Source organism: Prenolepis imparis, unplaced genomic scaffold (genome assembly GCF_030444845.1).
Source record: "Prenolepis imparis isolate NDT839.2.m4 unplaced genomic scaffold, iyPreImpa1.0 SCAF_4, whole genome shotgun sequence".
Classification (NCBI taxonomy): Eukaryota; Metazoa; Arthropoda; class Insecta; order Hymenoptera; family Formicidae; genus Prenolepis; species Prenolepis imparis.
Genome location: NW_028141162.1, coordinates 16,265,220 through 16,286,915, shown reverse-complemented (window position 1 = coordinate 16,286,915; position 21,696 = coordinate 16,265,220). Strand labels below are relative to the sequence as shown.

General features: G+C 32.0%; 1 protein-coding gene across 3 annotated transcripts in view; it reads right to left on the bottom strand.

Annotated features, from left to right (window-relative positions):
- The window catches only part of Pde9 (phosphodiesterase 9), a 185,890-nt gene that overhangs the window by 24,404 nt on the left and 139,790 nt on the right, over window positions 1-21,696 (bottom strand). The window contains exons 7-9 of one of the 3 annotated variants that reach the window (XM_083036922.1): window positions 8,706-8,830; window positions 6,656-6,881; window positions 4,194-4,308 (exon numbers count right to left, since the gene is read on the bottom strand). In XM_083036922.1, coding sequence (XP_082893048.1) covers window positions 4,194-4,308; window positions 6,656-6,881; window positions 8,706-8,830 — 466 coding nt within the window. Of the gene's footprint in view, window positions 1-3,088; window positions 3,234-4,193; window positions 4,309-6,655; window positions 6,882-8,705; window positions 8,831-21,696 lie in introns of those variants that run through there. The other 2 variants (XM_083036923.1, XM_083036924.1) reach the window with 2 other exon arrangements.

Below are 21,696 nucleotides of genomic sequence, written 5' to 3'. Positions count from 1 at the left end.
AAGATCTCTTATTTCTTTCAAATTTTAAAATAGTATCATAAAAAAATTATCAATTACCATTTTACAATAATCTTAGCAGAAAATTATAACACATTATGCATTCATATTATGTCCATAAACAAAAGTCACTTGAAAAACAAATTTATTATAAACAAATTTTTTCTTATCATTATTTTATGCATTTTTCGCGAATGCGTTATAATTTTTTTTTATAACACAAAACAAATCAGTCTTGTATCATTTTTCTCAATCTTTGTATCGCGAGTTGTGAACGGACTTGTCTGTTTGAAACTGCGCAAAATCGATATGTCAGTCTTATCTGGGGATTTATTGGTCGCGACACTGTCAGCGGTGATCTTCCGCAAGAGCAGACATCGCCCTTAGTTAGAAGAAGATTCATTAATCCGCGTTCGCTTCATCGTAATCAGGGGTGCTTTCGCGAAAGATCAAAATGATCTAGATTAAAATGATCCGTGTATTCCGTGCGTTGTGATTGGTCAAATCTGAAATTTCATTGAATAAAATTTCAATGAGATTGACTCTCATTGTAACTTTATTCAATGAAATTTCAGATTTGGCCAATCACAACGCACGGATCATTTTAATCTGGATCATTTTGATCTTTCGCGAAAGCACCCCAGATTAATCAACTTTTACGACTCTCATTCGTCTTCCGGCTGTTATTTGCGAACTCTCGATTGTCTCTAATATCGTGTATCAACGTAATATTATTCTGAGGAGAAGGAAAAATACCTGAAATGATCCTTAATCGCGATTTTCGCGAGAGATTTTCATCCGTCAAATTAAAAAAAAAAGCTCTTTTATATGTATGTATCTATCCTATTTTATATCTCACAATTAAAACTCCCCGTATGTCTCTGTGGTCTGAAACCTGTAATTGCAATATGTATCGCAATCCATTTTTTATCGAACGCGTTTTCATGTCGTGTGCAATTTTTATTCAAAGAATAATGTATGTGCAAATCCGAATTCATTTTGAATTGAAAAAAAATTTCATTAAAAAGGGGAGGAATATATCGAATATAACGTTTTATTCGCGTATTTAATATTCGCAAATCAGGAAAAGAGAAATATAAATGTGTTCAGAAAACGTGACTGTTTGCACGTCGTGATTTCACGTGATGTTGCCGGCCAATTTGTTATCTCTTTGTGCGGCTTCGAAACGGGAATTAATCGATATTCTACTCCCGATAATCGCAATCAATTCCTCCCGGTATTTCGGCGCACATGAATATAATCGATATTTTATTCCAACCGAATTGTTTATCCCTAATTCTCTCCGATATATATATATATATATATATATATATATATATGTGTGTGTATATGTATAATCGTTCCTCGCAAATTCTCCATACTTTCTACATCGCTACGTAATTAATTTTGCGCGCCGCATCCTTTGATCTTCGACGTTCAATGTGGCAAATTAAGCCACCGATGTGGACGCTTTATTGACTATGAACTTCAATAGAGGATATTTCGATAGCGATTGCAATATGGCTTTATCATTATTACGGTTTATCCATAATCTCTTATTCGCTTCATAATAGATGAATTGCAACGATTATACATATGTATGTATATATATTTAAACGTGAATTTTAACTCATCATGTGACATCTAGGAACTCCTTGCGAGCAAGAAATTCATAATTAATTTAATTATATAATTTGTTACTAATTAATAATTAATTTAATCGTCACGATACCTCCTTTGTTTGTCGATCAATCGAAAAAAGTATAACAAATATAATAAAACAGGGTGTCTACTCGAATCTTGTAAAAAATTTCTGAAAATTCCCTTATCTTCCAGGTATTTTCGTTTAAAATTCCAAATAAAATAAAATTTGTAGATGCTTTTTATAATGAGTTTCTTTATTGTGTGCGTTTTCTAATGTTTTCTTGATATGATTGCAAAGAAAATTACCACAAATGCAATTTTTTTCAGCATTTAATATCGATTCATTAATCGTAAAATTAATATATAACAAATTAATATATAACAATATATTTGAATAATATAACAAAGTACAATTTAACAATTTTCTATGAAACTCACATAAAATCTTGATACTAAAAAAAGATCAATAAAAAAAACACATGAAATTTTAATAAAAACTTAAATATTGAATATTGCAAAGATATGTGTTTTAATAAGAATAGAATTATCAAAGACATTATTTGAGTTTCAATAAATTCCATGAGAATTCTTTTTCAAAATAAAAAATATGTCCAACACTCCCCGGTTTTCCCGGTTTCTCCAGTAGACACCCTGAATTAATATTATATATAATCAAACTATTATCAATATTATGTCACGAGAGTCGATTGAAACTTTCGAACCGGGGAGACACAGTAAACCAGGGTGTATACTCAAATTTTGTAAAAAAATTCCCTGAGAATTCCCTGATCTTCCCGGTATTTTCGTTTAAAATTTCAGGTAAAATAAAAAAATTTGTAGATGCAGCTTTTTAAAAATTCATTTATTGTATACGCTTTTTAATGTTTTCTATTCATACAATTGGAAAGTTATCAAGAATGCAATTTTTCTAGCATTTAATATTGATTTATTAATTGTATAATTATTTTGCATAATAACAAAGTGCGATATATCATTATATCTAAACGCTAAAAATATATGCAAGAATATAATATAAAATAGAAATAGAAAACAAAAAATAATTTATTATAAACGTGTTAAAAAATATTAATTTATTTAAATTAATTATTTACTAAAAAGTATTATGTATTTGTTTATTAAATTATATTTAATTATATATTTATTAAATAAATAAGAAGGACTAATTCTTTTAAATATTACCTGTTAAAAAATTGAACAATTTGTTATAAAACTTACATAAATTCTTGATACTGAAATAGATCGTCAATAAAAAAATCGTATAAAATTTTAATAAAAACTTAAATATTGCAAAGATGTGTTAGACATATTTTTTTTTAATTCCCTGAATCCCAATCAAATTCCATAAGAATTCCCTGATTTTTCAAAGTAAAATAAAATTCCCTGAAAATACTGCGTATACACCCTGTAAATGTTAAAAATGTCTTACTTGTACATGAAGAAGAAAAAGAGCGACGTCTCGTACCGCGTGTTGAATAACTTTTCCTCCCCCGGCTAATCAATCTTCCGAGGTCCGGATCGCGTTTTCGCTATCTGCGCGCGCGATCGGCGATCGATATGCGGCCGCGCATCGACGCTTTATCACAATGACACGGGGAACTCGCGCGGCGGGGCTCGCATTATATCCCCGGAGTCGGGTCGATCGAACCGCCGTTGTATGACAATGTAACTGGAAACAGCGGCATATTGCTGCTTAATAGATAGGATTATCGCAGCCGCTTAATCATCGCGCCCGCTGATGGCCGCTCGTCCCCGGTCTATTGACATTTCGATTGAACGCTGGCGCAACGAGAGGCGCAAAAGCACCTCATTCCCGATCCTGCCTACGTAATATCGGTATTAAGGGAGGATCTACGTCGGTCTATACATATAATACGCGATCCATATAAACGCCCCCGTCGTTTCTTCCAATACCATGTCGCCGATAAACGCAAACTTTCGCGAATGTAAGGAAATTGTTGGATTTCTTTTATCTCTCATGCGCATTTGTTTTCTTTTTATTGTGTATATATTATTATATTTTTATATATAGAGTAATACAACTAAGAAAGTAATTTCTCTTGAAAGGATAAAAAAGTTAAAAGTGGAAAATAAAATTTTTGCAAAACCTCTCATTTTCGAGAAAATTGAACAATTATAATATCCCATAAGTATTTACGCCCTTTCAAAATTAAATAATCTCCAGCGAAAAGATGCAACAGTCTCGCTATTTAAAAAATTAAATTCATCTTGATACTTTTCATACATAACTTTTTCAGTAACTTAAATTAATTTTAATTGTTTTATAAAATAAAATATGTATCAAATTAAGCGTCATTAAAACTAAAAAAAAATGTTAAATATGAGAAGTCTCGTATAAAAAATTTTGGATTAATTTTTCCACAAGAAATCACTTTTCTCGATCGTACTACATTTTCCAATTCAATCTTTCACGTTAAATGGAAACCAAGAATATAAAAACTAATCGATGCGTCGCTTATACGATCTTATCATCATTCAAGTTATACGATTCGAAATGATATTGATTGACTCACCAAATATTGAGGAACTTCTCCCGAACTTTCCGCTTCATGCTGTCACTCTTTCGGCGATATTGCAATCTGCGGCAGGAATCCATATAGACGGGCTCCGGAAGTTGCTTGTAAAGACCTGCGGAAGACAGCGATTTCCAGATTAAGCTCCTGAGAACTTTCACGTTTCGCGGTAAGAGACAAGAGAATCGGCTGTTTTATTCGTAAACTGCGTTATTTTATTCATATTTTACGGTGACAAGACGTCAAATAATTTCACAAAGAAAATCCCATACACACGAGCCTTTTTTTCGATTTTCTTTTAAAAATTTTAGAATAAAAAATGCACAATAAAATCACAAAGTCCCCTGCGAATCAAGTTTCAACGATATAAAAGGATTGATTTAATCGATTCATGCGATTTCAAGCCAAAGGAATTTTAAAAAGGTCAATTAACGAGATAGCCGACGATCAAGTTTTCCTTCGTCCACGTGCGGAGAATCATCCTGCGTATGAGAAGCCGAAGATAGTTGGAATAGCTGGAACGATTCCCCGCATGGGCAAATATTTATTCAGCGGCGCGATCTTCGCATATCGCTGTTTATTTGCTCGTATATCCGACTTCCGAACGGCCGGTCTCGTAAAACTTTTCGCGGAACTTTTATACTTGACCGAAATGACCGACCTATCCCATCGCATTTCGACATACATAGATCGTAGAACATCGAGTGTTGGCGCGGAAGAAGGGAAAATCTCGAGGGGAAAAATTTCATCGCGGCAATTGTATCAAATGTGAAATATTTCCAGATTATTCTACAAATATTACGATAAATCGGAAATTGGAGATTTATCAAAATATCGGAAAATGCACAAGCCTTATTGTCTCCCGTTACATCTCACATATGCGATATGTTACCTACTTTTATATTTCAATTTTTTTATTATTTAATATAATTATTAAAACTATCGCTTTCGATTGGAGTAAAATCAATACTTCGAATATACTAATTTAATAATCGCAATTAGAGAGCTCGATCGTATTGAATTCTATTGAATTTGGCATTATTCAGTATATTTAATTGAATCATAATAAACTTTTTCAATCCGCCAATAATAGGATTACCAAGTTGCATTAGAACAATCGAAATTTCAAATGTTTCCATATTTCGAATGCTGTCGAGAAAGCGAAGGATTTGCGATTTAAATTATGTTAAATAAAAATATCCGCGCATATTTTCAAGTTTAGCTTCGCGCTAAAAAAAATATAAAAATATGATTAATTATTACCGAGAATTTAATTCACTTCGGGCAATATAGAAAACACTTTGGCTTTTAGGATATTTACCCGGTTTTGGAGAAAAAATTTATGAAAACACAAGTTCGTTACTCTACACATTTCTATACAATACTCTTTAAAGTAAAAGCATTAAAATTTCATCAAATTTTTAACAAATATTCGAGATGTGTTACGCTAAATACAAAACTACTTAAATGCGTATCTAATGAATTAAGAACACAAGAAAAATATAGCGAGAAAGAAAAGCGAATTGAAAAGCAAAAGAGACGATTCTGGGCGCCATTCAAACATATTTATCTTCAATTTCATTTCACTTCGATCCAATGATCAAGATTCTTTGTTTCCCATATAGAATAGAAATACAGTCGCACAATTTTTCCGTTTCGATATTGTACCATATTGGTCCAACACCATCAATGTCTACCCCTCGAATTGAACGCAAAAGAGTGACCATGAGAATAAATCAATTTTAACAGTCGCGTGTGTACTTTGCTGTATTACGATAATGGAGCCAAAGAGAGATTTAGAGAGACAGAGAGACAGAGAGAGAGAGAGAGAGAGAGAGAGAGAGAGAGAGAGAGAGAGAGAGAGAGAGAGAGGGAAACCCATTATCATATGTATAATCATCGACAAATAATGACGGCTCTGGCCAGAGAGCGCGTTTCATTTCGCTAATGTTCACCATTTATGTCAAAAGTAAAATGGATATTAGCTCTGAATTTCCGTTTCGCTGAATTATTTCATTTATTTCGATGCTGTGCAGTCTTTGCCGCGAAATCCGATTACAAAATCGAGTTTCGACAAAAACGAAGTCTATCAAAAAGTTTGGTCAAATTCGCTCGGATCGATCAGCTGATCGAATTTAGAATCAATCATATATATCATATTAGAAAAAAAGTTGCAATTCTACAGTTGAAAAAGAGTAAATGCATCTTAGCAATGTCAATCTTTGAAGTACGCTTTGTTAAGACACCGCAAACACTTTGAAAATTGAAATCACAACGCGCTTCAAGATTATTCAGCAAAATCGTAACTGAATGTTTAAAGCTAAAGCAATTAGAAATAATTGCTTTTGTAAAGTTGCTGACGTGACGCTTTGGAGTGTAAATCCTAAAATAGGTCGTCCGGAACTTGACGCAAACTTAACAGAGCCACTTTATATTTAAATACAAAATATATGAGTACTTACTGAGCCAGTTCACCTGATCGTTGCTCTCCAATTTGTTCTTAAAACTGTCCACTTGGCGTTTCAATTCCCGCAGAGCGAGAGAGGGTGTGGCGTATAAAGCTTCCTGATGCTCTCGCAGTTGCCGCTCTAAAGCTGCCACGCGCCTCTCCAGAGCCCGAAGCACCTCCGCTTCGATCACTCCTGAAGAAGCGGGATGCGCGCCGACGATCTTGAAAAAAGCACACAACTACTAAACACGTAAAATGTACCTGTGCATTCTAACACGTGTGTTGTGCGCAAAGATTTGACATCTCGTTTAAAATAATTATCTAATATCATATAATAATCTTAAAATTAGAGAATATTATTATATAATATTATTATATAATATATTATATAATAATATTTATATATTTAATATTTATATTTACATTATATAGTAATCTCTAAAAAAAACTTATTCTTACACCCTGATCGAACTAATGAATTCATATAAATTAATTCGCTCTTCATCTATCAATCTGTGTATATAATAGAACACAATTCGTGCTAAATTTCTCTTGTCTATAATTTTACTAGTATGTTATTAAAAAAGAAAAGACAACAATATATAAAATATTGGAATAAAATTAAATTAATGTTGAATTATAGAAATTATAAATTAGATAGAAATTTTAATTTTGTAAAATTAGAAATATAAAAATAATTCGATGATTAATTGCATGAATTGTTGTATGTATTTTAATATGCGTGTTTTATGTTGTGCACGATATCTCGTTTAAAATAACAATCTTGTTCTTGTCATAATCGGACTAATTAATTCGTATAAATTAATTCGCTTTTCATCTCTTCACCTACCAATTTGTATATGTAATAAAATTCGTGATAAACTCTTGTCTATAATTTTACTAATATGTTATTAAAAGAGGAAAAAATAACAATATATAAAATATTAGAATAAAATAAAATTAATTTTGATTATAAAAATTTTAATTTTGTAAAATTAGAAATAAAAATTTAAATAATTCGATGGTTAATTGTATGGTTAAATGAATATATATATTCAAATTATTATTCAAATATTTTCGTCATATATATATATATATATATATATATATATATGTATCAGATTTTTATTTTTATTAAAAAATGAAAAAAAGAAATTTCATAAACGCGTCTAATGTAATTTTCAAACCCTTTTGAAGTTTCCTCAGTTTAACAAGCAGAGATCGATATACTCGTAAATATGTAAAGGGTTGTTATACGCAGATAAGAGGCAATTGCTTATGGGAAAGACCATCAAAGCTTTCACCAAAGTCTCGCGATATAATAATGTATTTTACCGACAATATTGATTCACATCACACGCGCGATGAAACTAATTATGATAATGTTACAGTGATTATTCAATGTTACGCAGACTGAACGCTCGTTACCCAAAAGCAAGACGTATTATACGTATAACACGTATTTCTTGACGTAATTGTATTCCGGTAAAAACTGGTCGCTAAACACAAATCAGAATTTATGCATCAAACTTCTTTGAACGAGTAATGAGAAATTATTTCTCACGTAACTTTCAGAAACGACAAATCCGTTTCTTAAAAACTATTAAACTATTTCCACAAAAATCAGTGATTAAATTAAATGAATTGAAAAAATACATAAACAAGTCACTTGAGATGAACGAATGAACAATTCACAATTAAAGAAATAATTTATCGCATATAAACTTGAACGATATCCGCAAGATAGGACACACGATATTTCAACATTTCGCGACAAGAATTCTGATACGCGCATCTTTTTTTTTCTCGATCGCCCAAGTAAAACAATAATAATAAGTGTCCTAGCAACTCGCTATTCATTTGACTATCGTCGCGTCGGTACGCAGAAGTTATTTATGAATCACGCAGCATCACAGTGCACGAGTTATGCTCATTATGTTCGTATTGGAATCGATTCAAAATAACATTATTATTAATAAACAGGTATTATGCACACACATGCATATAAGATGTAGGTCGAGGAAATACGTAATTATATATAGACTGATTTAAACATAGCTTACCTGAAGAACGTAGGGCGTATCGGGCGTGTTCGGCGGTAGATGGGTCGAAATGTTAAGGAGCTTGTCTCCCTTGCGAAGCTTCACGATGTCCAGAGGACCAGCCTCTGCCGTGCTTCTAAAGAGCTCTGTAAAAAAAATTATAAATTCTCCTTTTTTCCGAAAATTTTTTTGCGAACGAAATAAAAACCTTAAATTTTTCGTCTCTTTCAGCGAACTCGAGAAATGTCATCGTCCGTCTAGTTATCGTTCGAGACACATCCAGTATAAATTTTTATTATATTTTAAGTATTAATATTTATTATATTTATATGATTTTTTTATTATATCTTTTATAATTCTTTTAATTATATTATTTTAATTCTATTATATTATACATATAATTATATAATTAAAATATACATAGGGAGAATTTTCTCTTAGAATTTATCCTGAAAATTATGGTAATCGTGGAACAATATGGTATGGAAAGAATTTTATGAGAATTTCTCTGATTAATATTTATCACAATAAAATATAAAATATATTTGATTAATTTAGTATAGTAAAATTTATTAAAAGTATGGTAAAATTAATCAAACATATTAAAATTCTTGCCATACCATATTGTCCCACGATTACCATGATTTTCAGGGTAAATTCTAAGAGAAAATTCTCTGTGTATATTATATATAACATATAGTTAAAATATAACATATTATATATAACATAAAATTAAAATATATATTACATTTTATTTATACTATATTATAATATATTATACTTTTATTATATTACCAATATTTACAACACGGTTTCGATCCTTCTATTAATCGTCAGCCCGTTTCTTGCAAGCGCGTGTGCAAGGGTGATATTAACTTTATTAAACGCTATCCCCCGCTAGGCTATCTCCCGATTATACTCGGAGCTTCCCGACAATGATAGCGGTAAATAGCGGCTCGCGCTAAACGCGATCGTAAAAGTCATCTTTTCTCTCCCCCTCTTCTTCGAGGGGGGGACGACAAAACTCGCCCATTCGGATAACTCGCGAACATGACGGACCCTTTCCAGTATATCGAGCGTGTTAACACTCGCGAGAGAGCACAGTAACGAGTGTTGTGCATGTTTTATTCATTCTATCCGTGGAGAGTGCAACGAGAAAGGATGTGTATTACTGCGAGCCCCCTTTTCACCCCCTGGCCCCCTCGTAATTACTATCGACGACGCAATGCCGCCGGAACGACGGCGGTAGTAAATGCGTATCCACCGTCGGAAAGTTTCCGAATCAATTAAACGACACGAATATAGTCAGACCCGGGATGTTAACGATCGTGATTATATACGGTTCGTTTTAATAAACCCGAAGCGAGCACGGAAAATGGAGAACTACGTGTATGTACGTTTATTTCTCAATTAACACATTTAATTTAATATATATTTATACTTTATATGTAATAAATTTTAACATATAATTAATATATATTTTTATACTTTATATATAATAAATATATAATTATATTCTCCTCCGAATTAAAAAAAATCGCGCAATGCTCTAACAGATATTTAATTGAATATTTAATTGTCCTCGCAGTATCGCGAAATTAATTTTACCGTTAACGTTATCAAAATAAATTGGCTTGGAATTCGTCAAAAATATATATATACATCGGACGCAAATCTCTCAAAATAACGTGCGTATAACATACTGCACGCGGAAACAAAGTTTGCACCGCTGCGAAGAATAACACCGAAAGCTGCACAAAAATTCGTTGAATAAATGATACAATCTGCGCACGGCGGCGTTTTCCTGTCTCTCTTATTTTAGCGCGACTACATGCGGTAGTCACTGAAATATTGAAAAGCATCGGCGATAGTATATAGTATTCGGGATCAAATTGAACGGCCGACATCCGACACAATCGAACTTCCGCGCTAAACTAATGAATGAATTTCCGGCCGATTTTACAGCCGACGACAAAAAAAACAGGACGGAAAATTAAAACGCAACTATCGTTCTAATTATCCTGCTAATTGCGCGCGATATCGGGGACGACCCGATAATAAAATTGCGACCGATATGGAATCGCGCCATCCTTTTTTTTTTTCCCCTCTTCGCGATAGTCGATATCTGTCAGAGCGATATTATTCAAATAGTGCGACGCGAATCGATAATTGATCCTGAATAATGCATCTTAATAATGCACCGGGCAGAAGAGGGAAGAGTGGAAAAAAAACCCCCCGGTGACGTTCCCGATGCAATATGCACATCCGATTCTCGCGTGAAAAATGGAAATGCGGCGGAACAAGGCAACATCGCGCGATCATTTATAAAAGAACCGGGATCGGGCTCTCATCCCCCGGACTCTCTGACGTTTCCGCGGGATGAAATATAAAAATATACATATATATTCTGCGCGCGCGCGAAAGGAAGGAAGGAAACCGCGAGGCGCCGGGGACTCGCGTAACGCGAAACACGAGAAATCATCGTATTTAACGATTTTACACCCGGGGGAGGATTGAAATGGCACACCCCGGCGAATGGAGAACGCTGTCGCGAATTCGTTTCGAGCTTTACGAGAGCGCGCGACAGTTTTCGCCGCAATTTTACTGCCGGGAGGAGAGAAGTGCGACGAAAAGTAAATGCGCTGTATAGATTATTCGTCGATTTCTCCGTTTCTCCACTCTTGACACAACAATAATTCTATCCTCTCGTTCGTCGTAAACAGAAATACAAAACGGCGTAAAGCTATATTCGGCGCTGCTGAAATTTGAATAAACGCTTCTGTTGTATGTACGTCCAGATTGCTCGTCTTCGGGATTAGCATAACGTGATTAAATGACTAACGACGTTTACGTTGTTTCATCCAAGCGAGATAAATTAATTTTCCGAATCCCTTCTATTACTGATCAGGTAATTGATTTAATTGTTAATATCTAACTTTTATTCAAATGATATAATATAATTAAAATCGAATGTAAAGAAAGATTTTTGTATACTCGTATATTATAAAGGTAAAAAATTTCATTCTTTTACAATAAAAATAAAAATAACAATAATGAATATACGAAAAACCCCACACAGACATTTGAAAATAATTATTTGAATAATCTCGTTTATATAATATATTTATATATTATTTTTTCCGCGAAAATGTACAAACATAAAAGAAATTTTTATTTGAAATGCAATATTTGGTAAAATTATATTGCGAAAGAAAAATAATAATTTTAAAAAAATAATTCCAAAAAATTCTAAATTAAGGTAATACTTTAGGAATTTTTAAAAACTTACATAGATTCCTTCCTATACATTCATCATATCTCTTGTATTATTTCAAATATTATATCAAATGTTAATGTAATAAGAAAAATAATTCGAAACGACAAATCGCATTTATGTCAAAAATATAATCATTTAATGCTAATCTACAAAATTAATAACATGATTTAATAAAATGTGAATAAAATATGACGAATCTATGAATTGTAAGCCATATGATTACAAAAATAAATATTAAAATATTTTACTGTGCATATATGACAAGATAAATAATTATTTCAATCAATTATTTAAAATCCCAAACAAAAACTACATTTATTTAAAATATGAATTTTATTTAATTTTTAATTAAATATTTTATTTAGAAAGAATTTTAATTAATACACAAATATTTGGCATTAACCATTTATAATATAGGAGAGAGAAAGTAGCTCTACGTAAATAGTTTTATTTTTTATTTCCAAAATATGTTGTTTCACCTTTTCTAAAAAATAATAATTACGATAATCGTTTAACGCTTTCTCTTTGGTAACGTGGTAATATTTTTTCACAAATCATCAGCGGATAAATAATAAAAAGAATACATTATTTTGTAAACTAACATTTTCACCGCAGAGCATCGGTATGTATATGCAGATGCGGAAAATATCTCTCGATAATATCTCTCGCTATAATCGTAATGCTCACAAGCCACCAACCGAGCCGCATTCGATTCACCGTGGAATTATAGCTGTGGATATACGAGGAATGCTGCCGGAACGCATAGCGCGAATACGGCGCGTGTCCACCACGCCCACGTGTGAATTCGAGACGCTAATTGAACCTGAAACGATTGTTTGCACCGTCGCCTCGGTCCAGGCGGCTGTGAGAGAGCAACATTCGAAAATGGATCGAAAGCGCAACAAAATTCATTGTAAATATCACTCGCGCGCGATTGTCCACTAGAACAATTTCTCTTGTTTCTCTTTTTTTTGTCGTATGACACGTGTCGATGGAATTTGTCCCCTCCCCCCCTCCTCCACGAATGTAGTTTTGATTAAAAAGATTCTAAAAAATTTCACCCCGCCGACGTTTCCAATTTCTCCTGTTGCACAATAAATGCATCATTAAATGTTCGACCGATGTGCGGAGAGATTTTTTTTATATGACCTAAATTTAGATATTTATTAATATTAGATATTAATTTAATTAATATTGATAGCAATAGTTTGTTTATATTAAATATTAAAGATAGCTCTCTTCTCTTTATAAGTGTTTTCGAAATAATCTTAACGAAAATATTCCTGAAAAATTTCCGCACGGAATAAAATTTATTATATTGTTATTCTTCCTCGATTACAACAATATTGCAATAAAATAATATAATATAATTTCCATTATATATGTAAACGGCGAGAAAATAATTGGCCTGGCACATGTATTTTCGTGATAAAAGTTTATTTAACCTCTACAACAAATTTAACTACTGCAATAAACAAGGCAAATTTTTGCAACACAATATACCATAACATAAAAACAAATACCTGTATTTCGCGTATAAAAAAAAGGACAAAAGAGAGAACTGGTTCCATTCCATTTTATGACGTAACATGTATCACGTATTACGAAAAAAAAGTGATTCTAGTTTTTTAATCTCTCTTTATTTAATATCGACATAATTGTACAATCGCCGGGGGACAAAGGAATTGATTAAATTTCATCAATGCCGGAATCGTCGACTCGCCTAAATAATTCGTCGTCCGCACTCAATTGCGCTTTCCCACCCTTCCTTTCCCCCGATTCTTTGGCCTTCCACGATAGTCCGATAATCCGTTTCGTCGTAAAAACACGCTCGAACACCCCCCTAAGTAAAACGAGCACGGTTACAGAACGATCGCGTGTGCACACGCGCTTTTTTCATGGCACTTAAACGCTTTACGAGCGAAACCGTCGAATTTTCGTCCGCCTGAAGTGGCGCCGACCTGACCGATCTAAACCTTTTTTTTTTTTTTTTTTTTCTTTACCCGCCAAGGCCTCCACGTTTTCGCAACTTTATTCCCCGACGGTTACGATTTACATGATAATGTCCCCCCACGCGTAAAAAGGAACAAAAAATCGACCTGTACACATCTATAAGTATATAATATTACTCATCAAATAAATTCTAATATACGATTCCTGACACAAAACGTTCACGTTTCTTTTTTATATAAATTTTATATAAATTTTTTATATACATTTTTGTATACAAATTTTATATAAATTTATATAAACTTTTTATATACATTTTTGTATATAAATTTTTATCGATAACATAATTCGGCAACAAATATCAAAATTTTCGTGCAAAATATCTTTTTATCTCTTTTACTTAATTTTCAAATTTACGTATACACTAATATATTCCATCTCCATTATACGTTTTAATAAAAAAAAATCAGAGAGAGGAGAAGAAGCTCGCACAATAATATTAAAATTATTCCCAAAATGCGCGATGTATTACTCACGTCAAAAGCGGATTTTAATGACACGCGAGTCCTCAAACATTCATACGCGTTCGGAATTCATATTTGCTTAGCGAGCTTGAAAATTCGCGTTTCGCACGAAGCTGAACAATATCGGGTCATTGATCATCGGAATGGACGATTCGGAAGTAAAACGAATGGCCATTACTCAAACCTCAGTCGACCCCAGTATATTTAAGCAAACATCGATAGCAGGAGGAAAAAAATGTCGCTGAAAAAGTCAAAGTTCTGGCTCTTCTTTCATTTTATTCTTTTTTTTTTCACCTTTCCAGGGGGATGAGAATATATGTATAGCGAACTCTCTCGTGTATATAATGTCAAGAGTTGCGAGAGCGTGAGAGGGACGAGTGACGTTCGGCAATAAATGCCCAACAAAATGGAGAGAGGGTGAAAAGCGTCATTCGTGGACATATCTCTGCGGTGAAGGAAAAAAAAGGGCACCAACCGAGATCGAGCAAGCGCGAGAGACGAAATCGAATATATTTTGCGCGCATTTTTTTCCTACTCTCCTTTTTCAAGGGCAAAATACGCGACGAAACGAGATATTGATCCGTTTGTATCAAGTGTTTATTGGTCACTATTGTTCTCGTGTGACGCTTTAATCGGGTTACCGCAGCATATTTTTTTCGCAAATACCGCGTTTCCTTTATTGCAGGAAAACCAATACAGACTTTGTAAAAAAAAAAAGACATTCTTGCTCTGAAGAGAGCGTCGAAATATTCCGACTTGGGGGGTGCAAAGATCAAAAGTCTTTTACTAGACTTTCACTGACGCGTAATATAGGACCTTGAATTTTGCACGATAAATCCTTAATTACAGCTCAGAGTAAAAAGCTTTTATAAGAAAAAAATATTTCACGACGAAATATATTAAACGCACATGTGTTCAATTTAAAATAATATAAATAATTATATACATATATCATGAATATTATATAATTCATCAAGATGTCTACTTATATGTATTTTGTAAAAAATTCCTTGACAATTCCCTCATCTTCCAGATATTTTCGTTTCCAGATAAAATAAGAAAATTTATAGATGCAGATTTTTTAAATAAATTTCTTTATTGTATGCGCTTTCTAATGTTTTTTTCATACGATTGTAAAGTTATCGAAATTGCAATTTTTCTAGCATTTAATATTGATTTATTAATTATAAAATTAATTTGGACAATAACAAAGTGCGATATATCATTATATGTAAACGCCAAAAATATATGCAAAAATATAAAATAAAAATATAAAACAAAAAATAATTTATTATAAACATCCTTAAGGAATATTAATTTATTTAAATTAATTATTTATTTTTTAAATTATTTTATTTATTCATTTATTAAATTATTATTAAATTATCATTCATTTAATTACTTATTAAATGAATAGAAATAAGGAGGATAATATTTATTAAATAAATATATTTTTTTCAGTGCTAAATAAAAGTAAAATTGTCAAAAGAGCAATTTAAAAAAAAAAATTGCTTGAGCCCCAATCAAATTTCATTAGAATTCTCTGATTTTTCAAGATAAAACAAAATTCCCTGAGAATACTAGATTTTCAATATTTTTTTCAAGAGTATACCCTGTTCATGTTTATGTCGTACACAAAATATTATAAAATAATAATTGCTGAATAAAATAATAACCAATGAAAGAAACAAGTTATTTTTTTTTGCGACACTTTTGCGCAAAATAATTTTCATTTTCAAAGGTGCGTGACGCGAATCGCTATAATGCAAAAAGCCAGGATTAACAGCAACCCCTTCATCACGATTCCGGAATTCGTCGAGTGCTTTACCTCGCTTAAGCGGAGGTATCCCGAATAAGTCTCCTCGCTCTCCTGGCAAAATATCCGCCTCGATGAGGGCCCGCAAACGTGCCCGGATTATGAATAAGTAAAGCGGGAGCTTTCGCTTGCGGAAACTTATCGTGGACTTGCCCGCGTCGTAAAACCCCCGAGGGGAAAACTGAATTCTTTCTTGCGTACGTTCGCAATTGAAGCAGATCCGCGAATAATAATCTTGGCAGTGGCATTTAAAAATATATACAGATATGCTTTGACGAACTGATGTATTCTTTTCATATACAAATGCCAAGGAAACTATTTTCTTACGAAAGAAATACGTTATATCGAAATATTGTTATATGCAAAATATTGTTGTGTGTATGGATATAGGTAGGCATGTGATTTATATAAGCTCGAAAGCTTCGTAAAATCGTGAACTTAAGGATTAAGAGTTCTATAGAAGGTATAATTATTTATTTAAACTTTTTATAAAAAGTCTCTAATAAATACGCGTTTTTCTCTCTTGCATAAAGGTTAATCCTTTAAGTGCATGACAGGCATCGATATTTTCTAAGCGATAATGGATATTTCTGGATCTCTCGGGGAGTCTCTCTGTATCACTCTTGTCCATTAGAAAGAGTTGGAGAAATTCAAGCTGCTTAGAGCAGCAAATCGCGAGGCAACCTCGAGTATCGAAAGGTTGAACGGATGAGTCTTAAATTAGACTTACTGAACGTACTATAAAGGTCGCGGGAGAAAGAGAGTGAGCGAGAGAGAGAGAGAGAGAGAGAGAGATCGCAGAGGGCTGGTCGGTTGACAAGTTATAAGAATTCGCAAACAGATTTATATCGAATGCGCGATCAAACGTTCTGCCAATTAACTTGAAGAAACGATCGACGATGTAAAGCGCTTTAAGCACCCTGCGATAAGTTAGAAGTTAGAGCGATGACTATTGACCTTTCCCGAATCATGAATTGTCGCAATTAGACTCAACAGTGCATATGCAGTGTCGACAAAATTTAAATCGAAAAGATCTTTTAGTAAAGAACTGAGATAAAAATATAAATATATATAAATATATGTATATAAATATATATATATATATATGTATATATAAATAAATATATATATATACATATACTTTTATTAAGTATACTATTTATACCGAATTGGAAAAGTAATACAAATTACAGAATATAAAATAGAATACGAAGAGAAAGGGGACATTTCATGGAGATACAATTCGCTTTGACGATAAAATGTCATCGTGTAGAATATTTCAATATAAAAATAAAAAATGCATACGCATCCCTCATAAAATACTTTCGCAAATCTCATAATTCGTTATCAATGTCAGTTTCGCCATGTAAAATAGAAAGAATTCGCACTTTTTGTTATTTCATATATATATATATATATATATATATATATATATTCCTTTAAAAGAAAAAAAATCTGTTGCTTGACAATATAAATTATTTTCTATTTATTCCAAGCTTGATTTAATCTAGAAATTAAAGCAAACGTACCTAGTACATTTTTCTTCACACAATAATATATTTTCGTGAAGAAAATTTTTCCTGAAGATATACCTGGAGAAGTTTGAACATCGCCATAATTGATTTAATTAACGTAATTATATCAGACATATATATCTTTAGTATATACTTTAATAATATATTATCACTATTCGCCATCGAGAGAGCACGCCTAAAAATTCGACGAAAATTTATTCGCGGAAAATCACATGTGTGTGTGATTTAAAATTTAAATATATCTGTATATTTTTCCGTCGGGCAAAGCGCGGTTTGATTAACAACACTGTAAATAAAATGTCCGTTTGTCAAAGCCTGTAGTATAATCGAATATAATCGAGTTCTCCGACGAGTACATCGAAATAAAGCAGCGAAGTTCGAATTAAAAGCTCCGCAATTATCTCTTTTATTTACGCACATCAAAAACTTCATAAATGCTTTATAAAATTTCTATTATGTCAGTTAAAAAAAATAAGCTATCACGGAAATCTCGAACGGAATATCGCAAACTGTAAACGTTAATGGGATCGTCGTTCGCTTTAACTACATATCTCTTTGTTAAATTAACAAAAATTATCTCTAATTACATTTTATAATTATATGCTTATAGCATATAATTATAAGGGACAATATATTTATAATATTTATATTATAAATATTTATAATATAAACATTTATATTTATAAAAAATTTTTATAGTATTATAAATTAAAATATTTTATTATTATTAAAATTTTTCTAATTTTACAATATTTATAATATTTATAAAATTTTATATTTATATATTTATAAATAATAATCGAAATCATTTCTTCCATATCTCGCCCGCGTGATTCGATGACAGTTCTCGAATCTCGTTAAAGAACATAGGGTCCAAAATCTTATGACTAGTTTACACGCGACGAAATATTGTCAGATACGCACGATACGGAGTGAAATAAAGCATACAAGAATGGCGCGAAGGAAGGGTGAAACGACGTTTTCAGGGGAAGGGGAGAAGCTATCTTCTGCGACCGTCGATTGGCAGTAATAGGATAATGAATCATGAATCATGAATCATAAACGTACGGCGGACGATTATATTTTTATTGTGACCCACGCTCAATTTATTCATTATTTTGTTGAGGCCAATATCATTGGGGCGAGGTGTAGAACGCGTTATCGCCGTCGGAAGGCGTACACGTTCGAGATGTTGGTGAACATCGTACGGATATGCCATTGCGTTCGATAAAATCAGAAGCCCCCGACGAGATTATTTATCCGATGTTCTTCGCATTTTTTCTTTAGAAATCTGAGGAATCTTCGCGGAAAATTCTTTTATCACTATCTTCAGAGTGAAAACGTAATCATTTACTTCATGAGATATAATAGAATTCGCGAAACAACCGGAAGAAAGATTGTTTGCGTAAATATGGTGAAGAAGATGAAATATTTTCATAAGAAGCATAATTTTTTAAGGCAAGAATTTATGTAAAAATTTAAAATATTAATAATACATGCTTTTTTGATTTAAATTTTAAAAAAATTTGTGTAATGACATATCTTTTTAATGATTCTCAATACATGTATCAAAATATAAATAGTTCCCACGTTATTGGAATGTATATAATAAAATATAAAAATTATATCTTCAACTTTTTAAATCAAATCTTTCTCTTGTACTCTGTATTCATATTGAGATATAGATTATAGATAGCCAAAACAATTTTAATTATCTACAGGATCTGATAATTAGATTATTTATCCGATGCTTTTCGCACTTTCTTTAGAAATCTGTCGAATCTTCTCGGTAAACTCCACTATTTTCAGAATGAAAATATAATTATTTATTTCACAAGATGTAACAAAATTCGTGAAACAACCAGAAAAAAGATTTTTTTTCCTAAATGTGAAAAATATGAAATTATTTTCATTAAAAAAGCATAATGTTTCTTAAAGCGAAAATTAATTTAAAGATTTGAAATAATAATGTATGCTTTTCGGGTTTACATTTAGTCTTCAACAAATTTGTGTAATGACGTATCTTTTTAATGGTTACGAAATATGTATATAAAAAAAATAAAATATATCTTAAAAAATAATCTCCACGTTGCCGAAATATATAATATATAAAATAAAATATAAAGATTATCTTCAACTTTTTATATAAAATCTCTCTCTCTCTCTTGTACTTTTTATTCATATTTAAATATAGATTAGATAGTCAAAACGATTTTAATTATCTACAGAGTGTCCGATAATGACGTATATAATGACATTCAAATTATAAATATCAATTATGCAAATAAAAGACTTATAACAAGCGTCGAAACGTAAACGCGCCGCGATAAAATGTCAATCTTTACTAAAATAATAGCGTCACAAGCAAATGTCACGTGATAAATAAATAAATGCGACGCATAGAATGTGACGCAATATTGTTTCCGCCTGTCCGCGCGCGACTTCTTCATTCGCGAGAGATAAACGCGTAACTTTCAACTTGGAGAATAGAGTTTCGGACGATTGCGGGGGCGATTCCTGCAAAATGGGTGTCTTTGCCGGGCGGCGAATCTGCGTTCCATCCCGTGCATTCCGGAAGCGAATCCCGGAAGCGGTTCCGCCACCGATAATTCCGCGGCACTCGATTTCCGGGACTTCGTCCGAACTTCGTTCCGGCGACGAGAGACTCGACAGGCGGAAAATTCTCACGAATATAAAACGCGAACGCCTATATGTACTTTCCATGTTGAAAACTGTTGAATTTTCGCGTAATGAGAAATATAGTCTTATATTTCTAAATAAAAAGTAATTTTTTAAAAATTTTATCACGCGTCGACATATACATATATCGTATTCGAGTAAAAGCTTATTCGTGTATCGCAAATAATTATATCATGCATAAAATTTTATTCGATTAAAATTTTAATCACGTTTTAACGTTCGAATAGAAAACTTCATTTAACAGTGTACACATTTGAAATTACGTCGTATACTTTCATTGATATATATATATATATATATATATATATATATATATATATATACCCACGCAATTTTAATGATTTATATATATATACCCACGCAATTTTAATGATTTATATATATATATATATATATATATAAATCATTAAAATTGCGTGGATATAATTTTCGGAAATGTATCTTATATTCTCAACTATGAGTGCATATGAATTATTGACTATAAACTGAAGGAAAGCGAATTTTCCTAGACATTTTACTGTACGATGAATTTTCATATTCCTCCCATAATTTTTCATTCCACCTTTCGTCACAATTAAGATGCATAATTTTATTTATGCACCACAGCAAGTCCGGTTCGCGATAATAATGCATTTCTTCTACTCACAAAAGAGACGGATTCTGTTTCCGTCAAGAAGAAGAAGAATCGAGAGAAAAGGATCTCTGAAGATCTCAGCGACGTGGTGATAAAAAAGCAATTGAATTTGAAACCAAAGATTCAAAGAGAATGGTCGTCAAAATGGAATAAATCGTGTAATATAAAATGTAACCATTTCACTTATAAGACTTTAACGTCACCGTAGACTTTCCTTCTAAAGCAGCGTCGTTAAATCAATCGAGACAGATCGTATTCGATAAAAATCTTGTATTATTTATATATTCATGAGTTCGACATCGTTATTCGCGGAGCAAAAAAAAATACTCACATTTAGTGTTTTCCGAATAATTATTTTCTTCTTTAATAACGAGCAAACTTTCTTACGATTATTTTCACCTCATTTCTACCTTCCAATAATTTACAACAATTTGACAGTTTTAATTGTGCACGAAATCTGATGTATTTTTTATTTTTATTTCCATGCAAACACAAATTATTATTAGGATTGTTCAGAAAATAATGCCTTACATTTTTTTTTCTCAGAAATTATTTATTCAACAGATTTTAAATTTA